Below are 24,990 nucleotides of genomic sequence, written 5' to 3'. Positions count from 1 at the left end.
ATATCAAATAATCATTAATGCTGAAACCCTGTTGAGATTATAAGGGTTGGAGCTTGACCCTTTTAAATGTCATTGACCCTCTAAATGATCACCTGTAATTGAACCCTGGGGACGGTGCAAATCGTCCTCTGAATCCCTGATGCAGCTGGAGCAGGTGTGTTTTTCCATCTACTGTATACCACTCTTAAGATCTCTCCGGAGTGTGCTAATGCCCTCTGACAATGACACTAAGGGACCACACACATGCCGCATCACCCTTTATCTCAATTAAAAACCCATTTTCATATTTTTCCATGACTTCCTAAATCAGCCACAGCAAGTAAACACCCCAAAAATCCGAATAAGGACAGGCTCCTCTGGCAGTGAGCAGGGCTCCCCTGAGGCACACCATGTCCCTTAATGAACCTCCAATTAGGAGAGAATGAGCCCTGGGCTGCGCTGTCACACTGAGGAGCTTTGAAGTGCACTGAATGCTAAACAGCTATAGCACTGTATGCTGCTTTAGAGGGCATACAGCTTGCAGACAATAGGGAACAACCACAAGAGAAAGTGTACGAAAGTAGCTCAAAGGCAGCCCAGCTCACAGTGTGTGTGTGGGTGTAGCTCACACAGAGAGCAGAGCATTCAAACTCAGCCGGGTCAGAAAGTTCAGGAAACTGCAAGGCTCGTTGCAAAGGTCCGAACGCTGGTTAGATGCTCAAGTGGAGACATACAATGGTGCATCTCTAACCCTCAGGCAGGCTTAGCTTAATGAGTTTTCACAGCACACATGTAAGATTGGTGAACATTATCAGCATCTGCACATTACGAGCATTGCTAGTTCACCACAAAAAAAAAAGAAAGAAAAAAAAAAGCAGTCACTGATGAATTCGCTCTGACTTGCAAAGCCATTTATCATGTAAGTCCATTGTTGCGATACGTGCAGTGAATCTAAAGCACTTCTTATCTGGGCCTGTGAGTGGCGCTCTCCTGACCTATTCAGTTTGGAAATGAAATGAGATTGTGTGACTCCCCGAGGGCAGAAGTCCTCTGACCAGGCAGCTGACACACTCCTGAACAACAGGCTGATTAACTAGAGAAGACTCCCAGAATGAACAAATGCACACTCAGAAACACACTGACCATGTGTTGTCAACAGCACTGCGGGCCACATTCTTGACATCCCAACTGGGCGCACAGCCAGCTGTTGGTTCAGTACTAACAGTTGCTCATACTCCTACAGTGAAATCGATTCACCAGCTCCTTAGATAAGAAAGATTGGAAGGGGGGAAGGGCATTGATAGCTGCTTGGTTAATTCAAGCAGAGGACATGTGATTGAGATGAGCAGATTTTTTGGCTTCTATCGCACACTGCTGTGTGTGTGAGATCCTCACTCTCTCAAAGCAGGAGATTCCCACTTAATTGTGTCGGCACCTCTATCTGGCTGAGTGAAGATACAAACTGGCCGCGCGGTGCTGGATCAATAGCAGGCCCAGGCACATGGTCAATGATGCATTGATCCCCTGGAGTTCCAGCTCTTAGTCCGCTGGTTGTCTGGTAGGGAGTGAATGTGGTAGCAGCACACAATGAACACATAAACACTTCTTCAACGCCGCCACCACCGCCTGGTAGGACTCAGCTCGGGCTTTTCCCACGGCGCGCTGTGGAGGATGACACATTGCCGTTGGGGCTTTCCACAAAAATGAGTTACAACTCAATTTCAAAACTACATGCTCAATAATTACTGTGGCAAACACAGAGGGGAAATTATCTACTACACTTCTACTCCTAGTTCTGCCCTCTTGTCTTATTCTTTCTTTAGTGGGATTTTCTGCAGCTTCCTATGATCTAAGCCAAAATCCTCTTGCCATGTCAGAGTCATGACAAGTTGAATCAATATCAGTTCCTTTCTTGACAAAAAGTTTGAAAAACCCGATCAATAATCTCACCAGCCATGGTTTTCACCAGTGTTTGACCCTCAGGCAAGAGACAATTAAAATGTTGAGGTTCTCTCCGGACCTTGTTTTAAATACTGTTCAAGTCGAGGTTGCTGTCTTTGGCAAATCTCCATATAAAGAGAGTTTACATCACAGATGGCCTCGGCAGAAGCAAACATAGGGAGATTCAAGGAAAGACAAGACTTTCAGCCTCAGGGGACTAAACACAAAAGCAACATAAAGTACACAGACTCACACACACACCCACCCACACAGTTTGTGGGTGGGTGTGTGTTGTGTGTGTGTGTGAATGAAACAAATGATCAGAATTGTGAATTTCTTATGGCTCAAGTACAAAATTTTGTTGTTTTTTTTTTTAGTACATGTTGGAATCTTTCCAGCCCTCCAATAAGGAGGCCGGTCTCCACGGCAACCCGGATGTGGGGTGAGAGTGGCCTTTGTCTGCAGAGCCGTGTTTGGTGTCTCCACTTAGCACCAGTTCCTGTTAGAAAACAAAGGGGAAGCGGAGCCAAGCACTTTGCGACAGGGGGACGGCTTGGCCGGCCATTTGTCTAATGAGCAATCACTCACACCCTGTTGCAAGGCCATATGTTAGTTTGAATACAGCAAGTTCCCCCTTGTAGAGGACCAAAAAGCTGTTTTATCACTCAAACGCAAATCTGAACCTTCATACACTCAGCTAAAGTTCAACGAACGAAAAAAAAAACCCAGCAAAAACAACTGTGTAACCTACTTTGTGTTACAGGCCAGGGTTTCAAGCGCAATTCAAAGATCAAAACAAAGCCTTGAGGATAAAGCTTGTGAATGTTTGTGCTGTTGTGGGAGCCTCAGATGAAAGAGATACCCACATATATTGGAGGCCCCACTGCAAATACCAACTTCATAGAAATAAACCAAAAGTGTGTTAATGCCTTTGCATGAACAGTGTTGCACAAAATTCATGATTCTTTTATTGCACCTTGTAATTTGCTGCAGCGGAAGAACCTTGTACTGTACGTGGTTATTAATGCAACTCTGTGATTATGAGACTGTGCGATACTGGAGCTACCTGGTTGAGGACGTGATTGCTTAAAGGATTTATCACAGAATTTATAGGATAATTTTGGTTTATTACAACTTGGGGACTATTTTGGACAAAACAATCTCACCATAAGGTTTATTTAGAAGCTTTTCTGGAGCTTTCCATCGTATCACACATTCTTACTCGTCAGATGGGATTTTCCCAGTTGCAATTGTGAGTGTTAAGATTTCCATTTCCTTCTAATGAGATTGTTTTGCCAACAAGCCTACTGTTTCTAAGATAAAGAAATAATTTCAGTCTCAGCTTTGCATGAAAAGCATGGCAATATTTCTTCAATTTAATGAATTTAATGATGGAGCAACAAACATATGCAGACTAACCACTTTAATTTGAGGTAAAACTGAAAGTGAACATCCAAGATTTTGGTAAAACTCCTCATTGAACAGGAGAACTGTAGTGTACCACAAAGTCTGCCTGTAAAGTGTTTGGGTAATAATTTTAACTGGCCATCTTACTGCTTGTGCTTCTTAACTCTGTCTGACGTCTTTTTAAGTGCTCACAGGTCTCAGCAATTCATTAGGTGAATACAATCTTATTATCATCAATAAAAATGAGGTCCACAACTCAAATTGTAATAAACCAGAATTATTCTTGAAGAAAATATTGACAAAATTGAAAACGGCTCAATATGATGGTTATAATCTTACACATCACTTGCACAAATAACACACACATTTATTTGTCTGGTCGGCTGGTTTTACGGCTCTGTGCTTATGACTGATTACAGCTGATGTGTCTGGGTCTAAATTCCCCTTTAACCTCTCAATCTATACATGTCTGCTGCTCGGCCGTGCCTGGAATACTAATGTTACAAATGCCAATGCAAATCAGAGGCTAACAAAGACCAGCGCCGGCCTGCTTTGATGGTAGACGAACAAAAGCACTTGTCTGCCTGTTCAGAAGACCAGCTTCACGCACCGACTCTCGCCAGCACCGCGCCTCCTGTTGACAGTGACAATGGCTCTGCGCCTGTACTGTCAGCACCTTACTGAAAAGAGTCTATCAACAAGCTCTTTGGGCTATTTCTCTCGCTGATTTAACACGTGTCTGCTGGAGCGGAATCACTGCTGGATTTGGTGAAAATCATTCATGGTAACACCCCCTCCATTACAGATGCTGTGGGAAAACTAAACAAAAAATGTTTCACACATACTAACGTACCATGTGTATCTGTTTGTGCCTCGTCTTTGTTCAGATGAAGCTGATGACTTCTCTCGGTTTTCTCTCCCCTCCCGTTTTCATGGGCTGTTGGACAGAAGCACAAGGGAAGAAGCAGAGGTCAGGACTGAGTTAATGAGATGAAAAAACATTGAGGCACCGGGAAGGAGAAACAAAAGTGGCACAGTTGTCTTGGCGTGCGTAATTCATTTAAGTAGAATAAGACCGGGAGCTCGAAAAACACAGAAAATAAAATCGTAGGACACTTAAAATGACCGAGTTTGCATTCATTATGTATGAAGCACTCGCTCCCAGCAGTGAACTAATCTAAGACTGCAACAGTGTTTTATCCGTGTGAATATTTCACTTCTCCGCTGGAAGGCAAAATTAACAAGGACAGAATTTAAAAAAAGAAATTTACTGCCTTTAATAGTAGAAGTCTAGGCCTGTGTTCTGCGTAGGTAAGAGTTTCATTCTAACAAGACTTGAGAATCTGTGTATCTTCTCACTCAGTTAATTATCATTTATTAGAAGACCCAACACACCAGTCTCCTCATACAGCTTCTGACTTGACCTTGTTGAGTGTCTGAACTCATGCATTATTCACTGGAAATAAAATACCTTGCTTTCTTACCACACATTACTGGCTTGTATGGTACATCTCTAACCAAGCCTGTCTAATGAGCATAAATGCTTTAAACTTTTTCCCTGTTTCTAAACTGCTCTGCGGTGTCTCCCAGCTGAAAATAACGATATAGCAATAAGAGCCAATTAAACTGCTGATATTCCAGCCTCTATGTGCAAAAATAGTCAGCAGCACAGTTTTGACTGACAATACTTTGGAGCCGGTTTCAAAGCACTGGCACTGACAACTACAGCATCAAATATGGCAAGAGCTGCCTACGGAGGCATGAACAGCATGCAGCTCTTGCCACATTAGATGGTGAAATACAGGCAGTGTATTCTCATTCTGACAGCGGCTGCGGATGGAGAATATCCCAGGAGTATTCTGGCTGATGGAGCCCCAGCCACATCATCCCGCCGACACACCATATTGCCAGCAGACATCAGATTCACCAGGACGCAGAACCCAACTGACAGTGGCAACCACATGCCCTCCCCCCATACGGAATACACACAGCCCTGATTACATCTAGAAAAAGGCAATCAAAGTCTGAGGGAGAAAATGGAAAGAATTTGAGAAGTGGAGAGATGCGCTGGAATGATACACTACCTTATCACACAGCCTTGAATTCAGACTCTACAAAGCACATGCTCAGGGAATCAATAACATCTCCACAGTGGCTACACTTGCATGGGGAGCCAAAGGATGTGTAGCTCGTTGAAAGAGTCATTTACAAAACATTCACCATATGGCTTAGCAAGCATATCCCCAAGCAATACAAGACTGTAATCCCTTTTCATTTTGTGTCAGCCGGCTACAACAGCAGCAGCAGCAGCAGCAGATAGGTGCATAATCATAATAGTCATCATAATAGTCATCATCATCATCATCATCATCATGTCTGTAATCTGGTACTGAGCAGCAGAGTGGTCAAATTTTATCCTGAAGCCTGTTGCAGAGGTAGTCTATGGTGACCCGCTGTTTAGAGAGCTATTAGCTGGTGGAGAGCAACAGTGTTGAGGGTCTGCATTATTTTTTTGGTTTCCATGGAACCCTTTTTCACGGGAAAGTGGAGCACCAATAGGATTTCAGAGCCTCATTGAATCGGTTATGGGGGTGAGAAGAGAGATGAGCGCAGACGGCTGAGAAGGCACAACAATAGGACGAACCCTCGAGGGAGACGAGAAAGGCCAGGCCACCGAGGGTCCAACAAAGCGGGGGAACGACTCAACACTAGAGAAAAGGTTTCATCTACATCTACTGAATGGATTTCCTTTTAAATAAATCTCTCTCGCCAACTTGTCATTGACATTTAAGCTCACGAGCACCGTGAGCAATTCAAACATCAAGGCAGCCACTAATTGATTAGCCTCTGCAGATATTTCAGGCTCTGACATAATTATTGCATCACCAGCATCTATCCTGTGTGCTAGTCAGTAGCACATTATAAATTATGCCTTTCTACTTACATTATATACTGTAGTTATCCCCCACAGTTCAATTCACAGTAGAAAGAGCAGAGGAAACTGAAGTAGCCATAAAACAATAGGAGGCACCAGTAACAATCCAACAGAATTGGATTGTTCCATCGGATGATCGAACACTTTCTCAAATCCCCTTCCCCTACACCCTTCCAATGCAGGAATATCTGTAACTATTTTAAGGGGACAATCCAACACTCACTCCCACTTCACCCATCGACTGGCCGCCTGTGTCGATGTGGGAAAATAAGCAAGGTTTAAACTTCTCTCTCAAGCTCTTTTTTCATTCTTTAAACAACTATTTCTGTCACTTTAAGTGTAATGCCACATATCGGACAACCTGCGCCTTTATCCTCATATTTACATGATATCATATCTCGTCCTTGTCTGTGACGACCGGGTTTTCACCCCCACCTTCGAGTCTGGTCAGCTGTAAACACCTCAGTCTTCAGGCGTGGTCAGACGTCAGGTCATACAAACTGATTCCTTTCTAGCATACCTATGCCTTAAGGGGTCGGTATGCCTAAAACAAAGTGCGTGTCGAATTATCAAACTGTATCTGACCACTTTAATACTTGAGGGGTTGCATCCAACGGTTGTAACTTTATGAAGCAGACAATCCGTGAAGCATGTCTGCGTCATGTTGGAAATGGCCAGGTGTGCAGAGGTGTTTTTCATTGTTCGCTGCTCTTACTTTTCGCGTTCACAACTGAGAAAAACAAATGACTGCATGTGCCATCTGTACGATTCTTTGTGTCTTGGCCCCTCTGTGACAGCAGGCTTTTCTCCTTGCCTTTGAGTGTGTCATAAACATTTTTGCTTTTTGTCAAAAGAACACGTTAGTTTGGAGCATAGCCAAGCCTTTACTATGGAATATGTGCACTATTGGCTAGGGACTCGTCATTTTTGTGTCTTCTTTGCCTCCATAAGCCACCACATCCTGCCAATCAGACGGGCAACCTTGGCTAGAATGTCAGAGGTCACACAACAGCAGGCACACAGCGACACTTCCTCTGGGGACAGGAAGTGGACAGGAAAACGAAGGGGGAAGTGACAATTCTTCCATCTATACCTCGCAGCTGGGTCTGACCTCAATTTCTCACCAGTGTTGACAAAAGCAAACCTCTGCGCTTCAGAGCCAACATCACATTTAGAGAAAATAACCTATGGGGCCTTTTACGCCCTGAATCAAATCGTTATAAATACACTTCATAAAAGGAAGAATCTACAGCGCTGGATGTCAACTCTCCCTGGTGATCTCCAGCCAGCTCCTGACACAGTCCATATACATCATGTTCTAATATCATAGAAATAAGAAATAGGGCAATTGCCGGCCGCCATATATCTCCTGAGCGTCTGCTTTAATGAGGGCAATGCTGAGGCAGAATTATCGCCGTACCCCATCTGGATTTATCGATCTAACAGTGTGAGTCAACCACCAGAGATAAAGATAAACCGCCACGATGGAGAAACAATCCTCACTCTGATCAGAGGGCATCACACAACTACTCGCTCACTCTCCTCTCTCTGGCCACAGCTAACCCACCGGTTCCTTTGTTCTCCGCACTACAGTAGGTGCTCTCGGGGTTACACACCAGGCAACAGAGTATTTACTCATCTGAAACGCACAATTATTCCAGCTGAAAAATGCAGACTGAACTCATTACACAGTGTTCTGTTTTCTCAGTGTTAATCATTTTGGGCTAAATGGAAACCTGATAAGAATGCAGCCCTGGGAAATGTGGTCGGGGGGTGCTATTTTGACGCTGATGAAAGCTGACACTGTCCACCTCCTTAGTGAATCACAGGCAAACATTATCCAGGCCTCTTCTCTTTGTAGCAGGCTCCTCAGGCAGCACCCCGAATCTCTCACCTCTGCAGAGATGCCATCATCAAAGTACAGTGCGTAGTGTCTTACACAGACCCTTTCAACCATCTGCAACCTGCTTCTGTAATTACACAACACCAACGACTCTCTAGTGACACCATGATGAAGAACAGCAACCCGACTACTTGTTGTTATTTTCTTTAACCCGTGCTTGTCTAATTCGACTAACCACCTCATACACCACCACACTTTCACCCTACTTCCCAGGCCCCCGAGGCTAGCCCCGTGTCTCTGAGGAGCCAGGGGCCTGGGGGGCATCACAATACCGCTTTGAAGTTGAGCGATTAAAGAGGAAAGACCTGTCGAATTGGGATGATGGGGCTATGGTTGGGAGAGGGGGAGGATCAGCGTGAGGGACAGGAAAGGCTGTGAATACTGAGTGCTCAGGGCCCCGTGGGACACAATTAAGAGCAAGGCTTTTTTAGTGAGGGTTACAAAAACACAGTGAGGATACCAGCAGTGCAGCCTTCCAAGCCAAGGTAAGAGTTCATTACTACATACACACAGGGGGCTGGGGCTGTTAAACTCTCGCCAGTTTGTTCACCAACTCCCCCCACCTACAGGCCCCGCGAGCTGCCGAACAGCCACATGATAACCATTTCCATCCCAGTTAAATCCTAAAGCCCAGTAAAGCTTGAGAATCGAGCAGCTTACGGCTCACAGAGCCTCCAACTCAGAGAGGAATAGAGATGAAGATCCATGCTGTCTGCACACAGAGGAAGTTTGCATGGAGTCGTGCCTCAAGATGCACCCGCCAGTTTAAACATTATGAGTGCACAGAAGACAACGCACCAGGTCTGCAGTAAAGCCAAATGAAGAAACTGAACGTGCAGCGAAGTGTTTTACGAAAAAAAGTTATTGAAATAACAAGAGCTGCAACAAATCATTGTTTTCATTATTGATTAATCTGCTGATCATTTTGTCAATTATAATTTGGTCAATAAAAATTTTGAAAATTGTGAACCTGCATATACAAAACTGGACCCAGACCTGTTTAGACCTTCTCTAAACAAAGTATGGCCACTATAGTAAAGTATGGCAGTTACAACACAATAAACGATCGCTGTATTTGATGTTTTTGTATGTTACTATGCCTGAAACACTTTGGGGATCAGTGGTATGCTCTGATAAAACATATGGTGTCCAGTATAATATTTTCCACAGGACACTGAATGTAGAAATATGCAGCCGCTGTTGTCCTTTAAGTCAAACCAGCCACTTAAAGACATGTTTAAAGCACATCTGCTAACCATTTCTAGGCCTCATTTCAATTTTGCAAAAATACCACAGAGCAGTAGGGTGTTCTGTATATTTGTGGAAATCAGATTCTGTAGCAGAGATCACTTCAACAATGACCATTCCCACCAGGGGTTTAGCAGAGGGAACCGTCCTTTACCTGGAACATTAGCTGTAATGGGAAGATTTGTCCTTAATATGCCCTCACCTTGACCCTCCTGCCTGTTTAAGACTCATGAAGCTGCTTAGTGTGCTGATAAACAATGTGGTAAAGATCTCAATACAGAAGATACACAAGAAGTGGAAACAGATTCTTTGCACAATGGGACCAGATGCAACTTATTTTCAAAATTAAAACCAGTGGAGGGCATCTGAGTTTGGACTCCTCCACAAGTAAAACTCCTCTTCCAAAATAAACCATTTATTTCATATGCAAAAATACTTAAGCCAAAGCAGTGATGTTTTGCTTTTGTTAATTTCATCCTTGCTCCATGGCCACTTAACAATAGTCTACACATTCCACCGTAATGCAAGTGAAAAACAAAAACTTTGACACAACTGGGATTGGTGTAAAATATGAACATGAACACAAAAATATGAATATAAAGAAACATCATGAGAGATTGTGCTGAGGGACACTTGGATCTGTGCCTGGTAGTTACAACATCAGTTCAGCCCAAACCTTGAGGCCCAGCGGGTCTGGTTCCAATCGCTGATGGTTTTCGCTGCATACCTTAGTGATCACACCCTGAAAAGCCAACTACTGCATTCACACTCTGTTCTACTCTACTCTAATCACACTGATGGTGATTGATTGATTCCAGAACAAAATATTTTTATTTGGCATATTTGAGGCAAAGAATTGTTGTTTTCAACGATGTTCAAACATGGTAACACAGCACCTCAAAGGCTGGTTTGAAACGACACATTTACTTCCTTTGTTTACAAGCACAAACATGTGGGCCACATTACTAAACAAAAGTATAAACAAACATGAAGAGAGATGCCAAGATTGCTGCCCAGTTTATATCCAAGCTCTGGTGCTATTTTATTCCAAACTCTTGTCATGGCTATGTCAACTGTTGCCATTATAGAGCCAAACTCCCTCTTAAAAATGTTGAGCTAAGTGTAGGAGAAAAAGAAAGGGGGGAAATGGTTGCTTTATCTGGACCAGACTCCAAAACACATGACAGGACTTCAGAGTCACAGTGTTTTATAGCAGAGGTAGGCCACCTTGCCTGAAACAAAGACCACATTCACTAACATCTTCAAACTTTAAGAAATAACCTTCAGAGAGAGAGAGAGAGAGAGAGAGAGAGAGAAAAGAAGCCTGATTTTACATAACAAACACTACACATGTAGGGAGAGAGACTATTCAGGCCATTAACGATTAAATTAATTGATTTTGAAAAAATGACCAGGAATCTTTAAAAAAATTGTAAATATTTACATAAATAAAGAGCCACATTACATATGAAATCAGCACAATCAATATCATATCATATCATTGATCCTGGTCAGTGATATGATTTGATGATAGATAGATAGATAGATAGATAGATAGATAGATAGATAGATAGATAGATAGATAGATAGATAGATAGATAGATAGATAGATAGATAGATAGATAGATAGATAGATAGATAGATAGATAGATAGATAGTTTTTTAGCCTGTATAAAGACTTTCAAATAAATTACGCAATAATGCTAGGCAGACTTTTATTATATATACAGTATTGTTATATTTTATATATATATATATATGAATTATGTGCATGATGAAGTCAATTACTTATATAATGTCAGTCTTATTGTCTCCAAATGTAACTGTGAAATGTTATCAAACATAAATAAAATAGGTTATAAGCATTAATGTGTAGTTTGTTTTGTGTTCCACCCACAAACACAGGCATACACTGATGTGTACAGCTACATGTGAATAATATAGACAACAGTGGTACTTACTGACTTTGTGCCACAACAGTCTAAGGATGAGCAGCCAAAAAACATAACCATTTTATGGTAAGTTAGGTAAAACTAAATCAAGTCCTCCAGCAGGTTCTCCCATCTATCAAACCCCTGCTGGCAGAAAGAAAAATAAGTCTTGTGTTAAATTATGTCCATTTCAAAACTATTAACTAACAAACTGCAGTGATGCCAAACATTGGGCTTGTAACAAGTTCACATTCCAGTGAACTCAGGAGAAACTGAGGCTACAGACCTTTTGAGAGCAAACACCGTTTGACTTGAGCTTAGCGACAGCTGTGCTCCATTGAAACATAAAGCAAGAAACATATTGCAAGAATGAAAGCCAAGACACAAATATTGCGCATGCTGCATAGAAAATCAGAATGCAACAGCTCGTTATAGCAAAGTTCCTCCACACAGGGAGATGGTAGCGTATGTCTGTGCGGATTTGGCAGAGGGCTGTACAGGAGCAGCAGGGCAGGTGTCCCACTGGGTTACGAGAGCCAGAAGCTTTGCATCTGGATCATTTCCTCAGCCCAGAGGGCCTCCACACTGGGACCTCCTCGTAAAGCTGCACATGTGCCAAAGAACCCCAAATCCCTCTGAATCCTTCATCTACATGTATTTGTGCCTGTATGCAGTGGCTGCGGTGATAGCAGGTAACAAGCTGTGACAAACTCACAACATCACAGAGGGAGAAGAAGCAGTGAAAATGACTCTGCTTTTTGTCTCTCACACTGTCAGATATACTCACCCTAATGGCCACATAGCCTGAAAATGTGTTTGTGCATGAGGCGCAAAAAAGAAAAAATGGTTTTATCACTTGTATTCTTCAGCAGAGCAGGGTGTGACTGATGGTTGGAAGATTACTGGAGCAGTGGAGGATGAAACCAGGATAAAGAAGAACTCTCAGCTGTGTGAATAAGACTTCTGTCCACTGCAAAAACCTCTGGATGCACTCATTTCCACACCAGTTCACTCTAAGCTTGATACTACCTGGACAAGGAGTTGAAAGATATCCTTTAAGGAGATATCCTGCCTCTGAGTGAGTCCCAAGAGGAAGCCAAGACGGACTGAAATGTGGAAAAAGGGGGTTGGACATTTTCCAGTCTCGTGAAAACGCAGCAGTGCTTTAAGAAACATTCCTGCGATCGACTGAGGGAGCCACAAGCGAGGAGACGTCAGGAGAAATCATGCTTGGCTCAACACTAAAAGCACTCAGAGAAATGAGATTTAATCTGCTGAGCTTAGAGAGTATTAGCCAGATGTAAACAGTCAGTACCAGCTGTGAGAAAGTTAACTTCCACAGCCCTACTGCTTGAAAAACAATGCATAAAACATCAAACATTACCAATGACAGAAACTGTGCAAACACAGATATTTAAAGGAGAGAATAAAACTTTCACAAGTCAGGGACACTGCAGTTGTGGGAAGCAGGCGGTTAAGGTTAACTGGCCACACTGAAACACTTTCTCTCAGAGAATACTCTGCCTTCAGGCCCAAGCTGTGGGAAAGGGAGTTTATGCAATTACATCACATTGATTTATGGGAGACAGAGGAAAGATGGGGAGAGGATGGAAACTGAGCTGCTTGGAGGCGGTCCAACATTAGGTCCCCAAAGAAACACAAGTCAATAGGTTTATACCACAAAACATGATGGATCTGAGACAATTGTGTGGGGGATGAATGTGGTCAGGGAAGTGCTGGTAACAACGATCTAAAATTATCGGTTTTGATTTAAGGCTCAAAACACAAAAGTATGAGAACAGCCATAACTGTAATGCAGAGGCTTCTCAAAGAACCTGCTCATGGAGCACATGCAGCTAACAAGTTCAGAATAGCAATGACACCACTGCTGAGCTTACTTTCAATTCATCCCAACTCTAGGGAACTGATGACAACTGTCTTGCTCGAGCAGATGCTGCTGATGCTGCCTTGAGTATTAATTGGGTTATAGTGATGACATTGTGAGTAACACGCCCAAGCGTGCACTGCAACGTTAGTGGGGTAGCATATCTCGATCAGCCCACCACAGACCTAACAGTTACAAATAAACAGCCCATTTAGTGCTCTCCACTTGTGTAAGAGGACCACTGAAGGGACCACAGCTGGCATATTTATAAAGAGACACATTACTGCTCTTCAGCTCATTTAAACGTTTACATGTGACTTGAGTTCATAATATAAAAAACTGCACTTGTCTCAGAGATGCACGTACAGCAGTCCTGTGAGCTGAGGCAGAGCGACTGTGTGACGGAAAAGCTAATCATGTGTAGTGGCGAGGAAGCTTTTATAAAATTGCCATGGATGAATGTTGCAGATTGTTAAAAGGTTTATGCAAAAGCCCGAATCTATTCAGGAGTTCTGTTGTCGAGTCTTTACACTTTAAAAAATCCAGACTGAATCACAAACAATGTATGGGCCTACACAAGAAAGGAAAAATGTAAGTCATTAATTTTCATGGCATGAGGCTTGTGTTGATACCAGCCACCAAACAGGGAAGAAGAAGACATTCATTATCATGAGCTGTGGAGTTACAGTGAGTGAGTGAGTGAGTGAGTGAGTGAGTGAGTGAGTGAGTGAGTGAGTGAGTGAATGAGTTCCACCACTGGTTGGGGACTTTTCCCATTGGCCGTTGCTCTTTCAAAATGATTTTCTGTTACGTCATCAGGGGGGCAAGTACAGCAGATCCACAACAAGTTTTCAACTACGTCCTCAATTTTGTACATTGACCATAGACGATCCAGCCATGTACTTGGTTTTGACTTGGTCTTGTTTAACTTTTCAAAACCTCCAGCTGTCTGCAAATGCTCAAGCTTCTTGGAAACACAACAGACCATTAACTCGGGCCAAAAGCAACAGAACAAATACACACACATGAAACGCAGGCCAAATATTTAAAGGGGGTGTTTTGAAAGCTCACAGTATAGACTGGGTTATCAGGGGTGGGTGAGCGGGTGAGGTGGTGGTGGTGGTCGTGGGGGGGTGGGGGGTGGGGGGGTTACTCAACATGTGGCAAATATATGGAAAGCTTATCCAGAGATGTTGTGAGTAAGAAAAGGTTGGACATCTGTTCCCATTTAAATAAAAAAGCAGCTTGTCCAATTCCAAACTGCCTGCAGAGATAAGCAAAAGTGGTTTCGGTAATTGCTCACAACATTGGCTTTCCTCTCCTTCATTGTTTCTTTTGTGCATCACTTTAATGTCATGAGATCAAATGAGATCATGTCCGGTTATTGACTGAGACTTCAAATTTTATTTGAGTATCAAAGAAATTAATCTATAAGCTGTTTTATCTGCATTTATTTCTTGTTTTGTCATTTGTCTAGTCAAAGCACCAGTTTGAAGCCACCAGTTGAAGAGATGGATGTTGTTGTTTTTTGGGGTTTTTTTTGTTGTTTTTTTGTTTTGTTTTTCACTGTGTGGCTTCACAGATCAGGCCAAAAGAACCTCTACACATCCAGGGGCTTTCAGAGACACCCACAAAATTACTTTGGCTTCAGAACTGGTGCTGAGGCATTTCACATGGGATTCGACTACTGCCAAGTGTTATCGGGAAAGATGATCTGGGCCTGTGTCTCCGGGGTGCAAACTCCTGGAGTAATGCCTGAGCTGTCTGTTTTGTTCTCAAACACTTCACAGTTCTGAGCTTCACACCCAGGTGGTCAATATTAGGTTGGACGACTTTGCCGCTGTCCCGTCGTCCTGACGTGGGACAGGTGACAAATCAGTGGGAAGCCATCCAAGATCATCACTGAAAAAAAAAAAACCAACCTCAGAGCGTCTGTCATCTATTTTTTTTAACACTTAAATCAATGAACACTGCAGCCAATTTATTTTCACATACTGGAACGCCTGCCCAGCCTGTGCTATCTCTGACAAACACATGTGAAGGTGATTCCTGGATTCTACTGTCAGAAACGTTACGACTGAAATACATTTTCATGAAAATATCAAACTCCTTTAATATATTTCAAATGGTTAAACAGTGGCTAGCTCTCCTATGCAGTGGATTCTGCTTTTGCCCTAAGCTTCAAAGAAAGGAAGATGCAGCGAGGTAGGGATTAAGGGAGAAAAAAAAAAAGAAGGAATTATGCTTCATGGTGTGCATGTGTTTACCATAATAACTTTTTGCAAAGAAATTTTACAGCGAGGAAAATAGCTCTTTAACTTAAAAAGATGTCTATTTTTATTCCTCTCCTCTTAGAAAACCACATCTCTTAAGAATCCCTTGTGGAAGTTGATCCACCGAGTTCATTAAATGGAGCACATTCCCTTCACAGTAATGGTAGCGCGGTTTGCTTGTGGCCGTAACACATAGGCTGGCATTGACCGACTGTTTGCCCAAAGGACAGAGGCCGTGTTTTAGTGCAGTGACCCATGAACGCTGTCTCGAGCAGCACGCTTTTAAAGTGGTGGTGGGCTAAAAATTTCATAAAGCACCATCAAAAAATCATGAGGCAGTGAGGCGCTCAGTCTTTGCTGTCTAATTGTTTCCCCCTTTGAGGAATAAAAATAACCGTCTACAGCATGTACATCTGATCTGCTGTTAAAAGCCAATTATTCAGTTGGACATGTCGAGGTTGTTCAGACAAGTCGCTATGAGAAACATGCAGTCCAAGAACCATCAGTGAAATCTTCACATAAACTGGTCTGGATTCGGTGAAGGATGCTGGGTCGCTTGAACGACCACAATTGGCTTTATTGCTATGCTGTAAGCCACAGTTCAGGACCTCTTTGTGCTGCAGTTTTCAACCACATGTGATAAATTGGTGTGATAGTGGGCAATAAACAGAATGACAGAGAAGAAACACCAGCAAAGCACACCTGTATCACACAAGAGGACTTTATATGGCTTAACCTCAGGTGAGATAACATAACGTAACCACACCAGTGCGAATAGACGGATGACCCTCGCCTTCTCCGCTACTAGTTTATAAGCTCTAAAGATTTTCAGTTTCTTCTCTTTAACAAGCCGGAGTGAAACACAAGCGTTGGTATCTCGGAGGCTTGTGATCCTGGCAGGAGAGTGATCATTAGCCGGCCCTTCCCCCAAGTTTCCCCAGGTAGAGGCTGGAGCCCGCTGTGGATTTTTTTTTAATCAAACACTGATCTCTTCCCCTGATGCAGTGGAGGCTGACAAGGAGCCCGTATTTCTAATAGACGTGTGGAGGATCTTGTCCTGTGGGAGGGACTGCAACACTGCCGTTATCCCGCAGGAGCTGTGGGGAGCAGCGCTGTGGACAAGGTGTGTGGGCTTCAAAGGAGACGGAAAGCAGCCAGCCTAGCGGAAAGAAAAGAAAAAAAATGCTGGGGCTTTTCAAAAGTACTAACCCCTCATACTGGCATCATATTTGAATACATGCGCACACTATCAGATTGAAAGAAGGGAGAAGGAGAATCACATTAGCCCAGTTACGTCTACGTCAACATTCACTTCCAAGCTAACATAAAGAAATGTCTGCTTAGCTAAGGCTTTTCTGAGCCATGTTTACGAGTCAAAAGCAAAACATTTAGCCTAGATTCAAGCAGATCCATATACTGTAAATATAAAACAACCCAAGTTCTTGTTGAGTTCTGTGTGTGTGTGTGTGTGTGTGTGTGTGTGTGTGTGTGTGTGTGTGTGTGTGTGGGAGAGAGCTTCATGTACATTTGTGTTTGTGTATTTGAGGTTTTTACGGTTATCACTGACTGCAGACAGCAGATTCGGATGCAAACCCAAATCACTCTCAAAATAAATCTCTTTGAGGTACTCTATAATTCAGCCACGCTGGAAAAGCCGAGACAGCAAACAAGACTACGTCATATTTACCAACCACCAGTCCTCCCTGTGTCCATAAATCTGATGTAACTGCACCATCTCGGCTTCATATCAAGACTTCATCATCATTTACACATGAGAAAGTGAATTAATGAGCTAAGATCTAACTTCAACGCTCAACATGCATTTAATTTGTATAAAATGATAATGGGCTAATTATCTGGGTCACCATTAACAACCTCCTGTCCATCCCTACAATAATTTGTGCCCTCTAAATTACCAAATCAATTTGTGGGGAGAGCAAGTGTTTGTATTTGCGAGTAACAATTATCATATCACATTACACTGTGTAGTCCATCGTCAGTGATTAAAAATAAACGGGATATTTACAGGGGCTCAGATCCCCTTTAGGCACAGGACATAATAATGCAGAGCTGAGCATGTAATGAAATAGGGCACATTAAAAAAAGCCCAGATGACTAATGAGTGTATTCTTGTAAAGCTATATTCTCTTATTCCCGAAACCCGGATGGAAAGAGCAGGAGCACTCAAGGAGGAGAACCTGGGACTTAGAGAAGGAGAGCGAGGAGAGAGGGGTGGAGTAGAGGAGAGTTGGGACACAGTCGTGGCTGGGGCAACGAAAAGAGGAAGACCAGAAGCTGGGAGAGAGTCCCATTTCATCAGAAAAATGCCTGAGTCAGGATACGGGAGAACCATTAGGCCCAATGAGTCACAGGGAGAGGCTGTAAAAACAGATCTGGGCTGAGCTCGGCTCACAGTACCAACCCCGACAGACGACCATTACAGCAGCAGAACAGTGGCACACAATGAGGTGAAATGGTTTCTATGGCCAGAAGTGTGTCTCCTCATCAGGGAGGACTGATGTAATGTAAACTCTATTGTAAACTCTATTCAGACCGATCAATCGCCTGATATTAGCTTATTGCAGATGAATCAGTATGGGTGTATATGTTGGCTCAGAAGTAACAAGGACTGCAGAACAGACAGAAATGTCAAACTGGGTTTGAGGTTATTTAGTCATTGTTTTCCACCAGAGAACCTGACAGGAAGACTTTTTTTTTGGCAGTTTTTTGCCTTTAATGGGATAGGGACAGTGAGAGAGTGACAGGGAAGTTGTGGGACAGATAGGGGATGACATGCAGCAAAGGGCCAGGGCTGGATTCAAGGACTGAGCCTAAGAGGTATGCACTCTACCAGGTGAGCCACTGGGGCACCACAGACAAGTAGACTAAACGTTCTGCTCAGTATCTTGGCCACAATTTAAAATAAAAAAAAAATAAAATCATAAAATAAAATCTTAGGGATCTGTATCAGGATTGTTTGTGTGTGTTATAAGTTTGTGTAGAAAATGTGTTTTGGGTAACAATAGATTCCAGAGAAACTGATGCATGCTAGGGCTGTCACTAAAGATTAGTCTAATCATTATTAATCCCTCAGTTATTTCCTTAATTCATCTCTTAATCACTACTTCCTGAAGTCCACGATGACAGACTTGTTTAGTCTGACAAACAGTCCAGAACCCAAAGACATTTGACTCACAGTAAAAAAGCAGCAAATCCTCAAAGCTGGGAAGCTAGAACATTCAAGAAAAAAACAGTTGACTAATCAGATAAAGCTGTAGATTCATTTTCTGGTGATCAACATTGATTATTAGACTTATCGTCTTGGCACTGCGAGTCAGACAAATGGCAAAGCATGTTCAAAACTGGACCTGACACACAATGAATATCCGCAAAATCTGACACCCATGCGTGTTGGCTTCTGTGCAGATGGAGACGCATGTACCAGCCCTAACATGGAGTCTATTCACAGTATGTTGTCTGAAAATCCAGACAACTGTGATAGTCTTTATCCACCACACATGTTGTCCTCACATCGAGCTTACAATCCTCCGTTTGTTGTCGAGAAATAATCTGAACATTGAGTCTTTATCAAAATCCATGACAGGAACCAAGTGATTTAAGCAAGAAGAAAAAAAACGGGCGAGTCTGACAAGACTTCTTTATCTATAAAATGTTAAGATTTTCCCCAAATATTATCTATAGTGAAAAACTCCAGTGTTGGGCAAACAATCACACATCCATAAAATGAGCTCTTCCTCCCTGGTGCTATTTGATTAGCACCCAGCTTCTTCCTGCCCAGTGTGCCAACAACACTGAACCTGATGTGAGTCAACCCATGACTATTGTGTGATTTTAACCAAGGAACTGGTTGTTCATCCAGCAAAGAAATGCCTCCATTTTATAGGCAAAAAGCATCAAGCTTCGTGGCACTCTGCCATTTCTTTTGTACGAAGTTCTCTTAGGCAGCAATGTGCTTAAACTTCAGCATCATTCAGTGGATCAGAGTAGTGCTCCAGTCTCTCTGAAGCCCGGCAGGTAATCTCCCCACACATTAGCCCCGTGTCACATACCTATCAGGCCCAGACTCCCGGCCAGCCTAAGCCCCTCTCTGAGCTTTGACTACATCTGGGGGATAAAAAGAGCACAAGGTGATGAAGAAACCTGCCAGCAAAAGCAGAGGGATTTACTGAGTGTGCTCGCTCTGTGTAATGACCAGTGGGTCCTCACCGGCAGCCTTTAATGGACACCTGAGTGACACAGTTTATTAGTTCTGAAAAACATTATGCGAAGGAAAAGATGGCTGGGGGGATTTCACGATAGATGTGATTTAAACATCCTGAGATGGGTCCGAGTGCGCCTTCGGCTAAACGCCTACCAAGCTGTGAGCCCGGCTGAGTGCCTGCTATCTGCCGAGCTCAGCTTGTCAAATACATACCTTTTACCTCATTACCTGCTCAGCACAGCCATTATTGAGGGAAATGGGGTGAATGCAAGATAACCACAAAGAATTCTTGGGTTGAGCACAAACAGCCAGCCTGCTTCCTCCTGATAAAAAGGAAGCGTCAGCGTACAGAGGCCCCTCAGTTTCCTGCTCTTGGTGAACTCTGGGGCTGCCAGCTGCCCCTGCGCTTAGGTCACTCACTACTTCCTGGCCCATATGGAGGCATGCAAGGGACAAAGGCATGCATGAATGTGTGAATATCACTGGATTATGCAGCATTTTCTCTTGTGCTCATGCATGACAGTGACTAAAAGTTAAACTGAAAGTGCTTTATATTTGACACAAGGGGTGAACAGTGAGTCCCACCATAATGGCGTCGGTTTTGATTTGTAACATCTGTCCATTTGGCATTTATAAGCAGTATATAAAAATGTAATAAAGAGTTATAACATACAATAATGTAGTTGTAGACATAAAGTCTTTAAAATGTTCATTAATGCTGTTGTCAACAACTGTATCTTCCAGTGAAGAATTCCTAAGTGGAGGCTGGTACATTAAATAGTATGTGGTGCAATATAAAATAAATATGCCTTCATAAGAGACGCTAATAGACGAAAACACCAAACAAGTTCTCACTATATTAACTACATTATGGTGTGTTAGAAATCATTTTTATACTACTTATAAATGATAAACTGGGGTGTTGAAGTAAAATTTTATCATTGCAGCACTGGATTTCACCCCTTTATAGCTTTTCCCACGACTGATGTTCAGGCTGTGTGGTGCTTTAGTTTTACTCCTGACAGTAATTTCACTTGTATCACAGAGCAGGGCCAGGACGGTCCACCTTGCCTCGTTACTGAATATGAGACGCTGCCACACAGTTGCTGTATTTTGTTCTTTCATTCACTGACAGAGAGCAACAAACAATCACGCAGATCAGGAATTTCGCTGTGGTTTTTCTAGTTGTGTGTCACTGGAAAGGAAAAGAAACATTTTTTTGAACTTTCTTGTGTTGTCTTCATTCTGAACAATCTCCACCACCATCGGAAATTAGAGGGAGAAGACGTAATTAGCTCAAGCTGTAATGACAAACATAAGTCAAGTTTCCATCCAAATTTAGCACAAATTTTTATCTGAATTTGCAGAAAACACGCCCACCGATTAATGCCGGTTTCCATCCACTAATGTTATGCAATATATGAGAGTTGAGATAATCATTCTCCATTCGGGTGCCTTGAAACCACTGCAGAAGAAGAGGGCGCAAAAAGATGACATAATTAAAAGAGTCCCAGTCAAACCTCAAACAAATGAAAATGATGTGGAAAATGAGATGGAAATGCGGCATTTATGTTTGTTTCGTATATTCATGTGAGGAACGCTACACTCACACACAGATCTGAGGTTTTCGTCTGCCTCAGTCTTTCATTTCTTCAATGGAGCAGAAGCTTCAGTGGACATTAATCATGTATGTAATGATTAATTTTTGACCCTGTTTCCATTATGTTTTGGCACTTTTTGCTTTAACCAATACCCCAGCTTTTCCACATCACCAAGCTTTCACAAGCGACTAAAAGTCCAGTTTTATGCAGCCACCAAACCAGGCTGGTTTAAAAGGTAGCAGAGTTTTGATATGACATGACCTTTAGCTAAAAAACAGTCTTCAGCAGAGAACATCAAACCACACTGTTCGGACATTCAGCACTTACAAAACCTAGAGCAGACAAATAAAATAACATGCACCTTTGTGTCTTTTAAACAGCTGATGAAAAATGCTTCTTTCCGAGAGTAAATTATTTCTGCCTGCTGAAAAGCAAATTTCATTTTCTCATGTCTCCTGACAACAAAGATGCTGAACCCATTACTGACTGAGGCCTCTGCATCACACACATTAAATGAAGGGTCCTCTAGCAATCGAAAAAAGCAATTTTCTCATTGAGCCAATAGATACTCCATTTAGTTCCGGGCTCTCTACGGACCATTGCTGCCGTACTGGGGCTGATACAGGGGAAAGCGAGCGTAGAGCGATGACCCAGCCTCGTTTTCCCTCTGCCTTGCCGCTACGAACCCATCGATATAGATGCAGACGCGCTCTGCAGGCAGGATGAAGAAAATGAAGGAGAGAAAGGAAGGGGACAAGACGGAGAAAGAATAATAGATACGATGATACAGAGAGGGCGATGGTTAGAGAAGGAGGAGGGAGACTGTGGTGAGGTAGGTGAATCAGAGATGAAAAAAAAAAAAAATCAGCAACTGTGATCGGAAAGGCCAAAAAAGAAAAAAGAAGAAAAAATGAAAGAGGGGAGAAGAGAGGCAGAAATCGGAGGCGCCCATGTGGAACTGCAGATTGATTAATCTCAGGCCTTTAATGAGCTGTGCTCTGCCAGGCCAGGCGGCATCAAGTCAGTCACCCCGTCCCTCTCAGCAGGAGCTGCCATACACTGCAATTCACACTTCCCCGTCTCTGCCAAGGAGCAGCCGTGAACACACCACACACACACATACACACACACGCACAAATATACACACTTTCTCTCTATCTCACACTTCCTTTCCTGTTCATTTGTTTTTGCTGTTCGTTTCTTCGCTGGCACTGTGAATGTGTGATTAAGAGCAACACATTATCAGAGGCACTATTAAAATGAGTGCACTGATCACCAATGGCAAGTCTCACACCAGGTGTTCTATGTCTGTAGGTGGAATAAATACCGGCTCGGTTCGTAGGAGATTTGAATCCACTCAAACATGCTCCCTCCTAATTGCTATCCTCCGCAGCCCGCCGAGGAAACCGAATGCATCGTTGCTGACCTTTATTCCCTGTATAAATTACACTGTAGGTTTACAAACCCTGTTGTTTGCATCTGTGCTCGTATCCTGCAGACATCACTTCTGTGTCTGAGCGACTAAACTATTTCCCAACACTCATGTGAATCAAGCTGAGGAGAGAAAGGCTTCAGGCGAAGTTTAGTCATTCGTGTTGGCAGCTGTTTCAAAAGCATCAATACTACTGTTGCCTTTTTTTTTTTTTTTGACAAGGCAAATGTTTATCCACAACATGGTGAACAAGCACGCCTCTGTTTTCAGTTTGTGTGCTTCTCTCTCAAATCTCCCAATCATTTAGGTTTTGGAGAAAACAGAAAAGGGTGGAACAAAGAGGCAGACGGAGAAAGAGAGGAATCTTTACATGATGCAGCAATATAGCAGCTGAAGTCGTTAATCATGACAGAAGCTGATTTGTCAGTCCGTCCAAGCTGCTGGGGCGTGATATGATTCTTTCCTCCTTTCTCCTGACACACACTGTAGCGGCCTCGGGGAGATGGAGAGCCACAGCGACTGGTTGCCACTTTAACTTGAGGCAACAAAATCCAGCACCACACACTCACCTGGACACTGGTGTGTGTTAATGGGTCCCTGGGAGCCCGTCTCCTCTGGCAAAATCTGATTATAACCTGATTTCCAGGTGTTACAGTAACCAGAGTTTTGTGTGACTTTTTACTCTGAATCTGCACTTTTTCAACTGCTGGCGTCCTAGTTGAGCATCACACTTACTACAGATTAAAATCACTCTGAAATCTGCTTGGATACCTGCAGAATCACTTGCTCAGCTCTTGGTAATAAACCCTTTGACTCCTGCCCTCAAAAGTATGGAGCTTTTGGAAGTGTAATGTTTGCTCCATTGGAGATCAGACGGAGGAAGAAGGTGGTTTGGGATGATGCATCCCTCTGATTAATGCAAACTGACAGTGAAGTCCTGCCCTACAGCAAAGGTAGCGCCCAGAGACACCCATCTGGTGACCCCATACATCTCTACAGCCTCCTCCTCCTCCGCGGTTGTGGCTGGACCCCCGTGGGAAGGACGCCAGCCTGGAGACTGACACACATCGCTCCGGATTGCTCCTGCTGTCAGGTTTCTCATGGTGTGATTTAGTGTTATATTAAAACCAGTATATTAAACCACATTTCCCGCTGATTCTGGGCATATTTAATCTTCAGTGAATATTTACTGTATGTGCAAGAATTTTTTTCATCGCGACCTGACCTGAGGTTAACTCGAGCCTAATAAAAACGACTTTTACAATTAGACTGAGCTTTGGCTTCTTTTTCCATTATTTAATTTCTTTGACAAAATGTTCTCGCAGTTTCTGCAACTCAACTGAGCAGAAAATATAACTTGCAACAACAAAGTGAACTGAGAATCAATCAGCGCGCACAACATCGCCCGTTAGACACGACACTGTAAATAACGAGCTTGTTCAACAAAAGAGTCACGATTCATTTAAACTGTCATTTTCTCTTTCATTTCAAATCACAACATTTAAGTTGGAGACACTTTCTCGAACAGGGACACGGTCTTACCTCGTAACGCAGCTCGGTGCAGAAACCTCTGGCTGTGGCTGCGAGCTGCTTCCCTGCGAAAATGTCACTGAACAGCCTGTTTGAGAGACCTGGGACTGTTGGGTGGAAGTATTAAAATAAAACAAAACATGCAGGGGAGCGCGTCCACGGAGGTGAATTGTGCCCTACAGCGTCCGACTAATAAAATCCACCGCTCCGAGATCTGCGATCCCAGTTTGGACAGGCGCGCAGTGTTGAGGACAGACTGGTACGCAAACAGTTTGGTGAACTCAGTGAAGCTGAGCGGCTCATCCTGCAGCCTGCTCTGCTCCGGGGGGCGGAGACTCTCCGCCGACACACACGCCTCCGGCTTTTACCTCCACAATAGTCACTACTGACCTAGCTGGAGTGATCAACACAAACTCAGCGTTATTTTCATTATTGAAAGCCAAATACATCATATTCTGTACCATAAAGAGCAGAAGCAAAACATACAACAGTTAACATATTAATCTTATAAATTTCATAATTTGTTGCTTTACTTTTTCCCTTCTCTACATTTACCTCAGGAAATTGTGTGTCTCAATGACCTTACATTTGACATGTATTTTACTCTTAAAAACAATAACATAATGAAATGTTACACACATACACAACAAAAACAGAAACTCAGTGCAGTAGAAATTAAGCCTATGTCTGTAATGTCAGTTTA

At 43.0% G+C, this 24,990-nt stretch overlaps 1 protein-coding gene across 2 annotated transcripts in view; it reads right to left on the bottom strand.

Annotated features, from left to right (window-relative positions):
- Positions 1–24,581, bottom strand: part of tspan18b (tetraspanin 18b) — a 33,188-nt gene extending 8,607 nt beyond the window's left edge. The window contains exons 1-3 of one of the 2 annotated variants that reach the window (XM_056387998.1): positions 24,300–24,581; positions 16,205–16,661; positions 4,181–4,264 (exon numbers count right to left, since the gene is read on the bottom strand). In XM_056387998.1, the coding sequence (XP_056243973.1) occupies positions 4,181–4,183 (3 nt within the window). In that variant the 5' untranslated portion in view covers positions 4,184–4,264; positions 16,205–16,661; positions 24,300–24,581. The remainder of the gene's footprint in view (positions 1–4,180; positions 4,265–16,204; positions 16,662–24,299) is intronic. The other variant, XM_056387997.1, reaches the window with a different exon arrangement.
- Between the last annotated feature and the right edge of the window lie 409 nt (positions 24,582–24,990).

This window comes from Seriola aureovittata, chromosome 10, assembly GCF_021018895.1.
Source record: "Seriola aureovittata isolate HTS-2021-v1 ecotype China chromosome 10, ASM2101889v1, whole genome shotgun sequence".
Classification (NCBI taxonomy): Eukaryota; Metazoa; Chordata; class Actinopteri; order Carangiformes; family Carangidae; genus Seriola; species Seriola aureovittata.
This window is presented reverse-complemented; position numbering and strand designations above follow the sequence as displayed.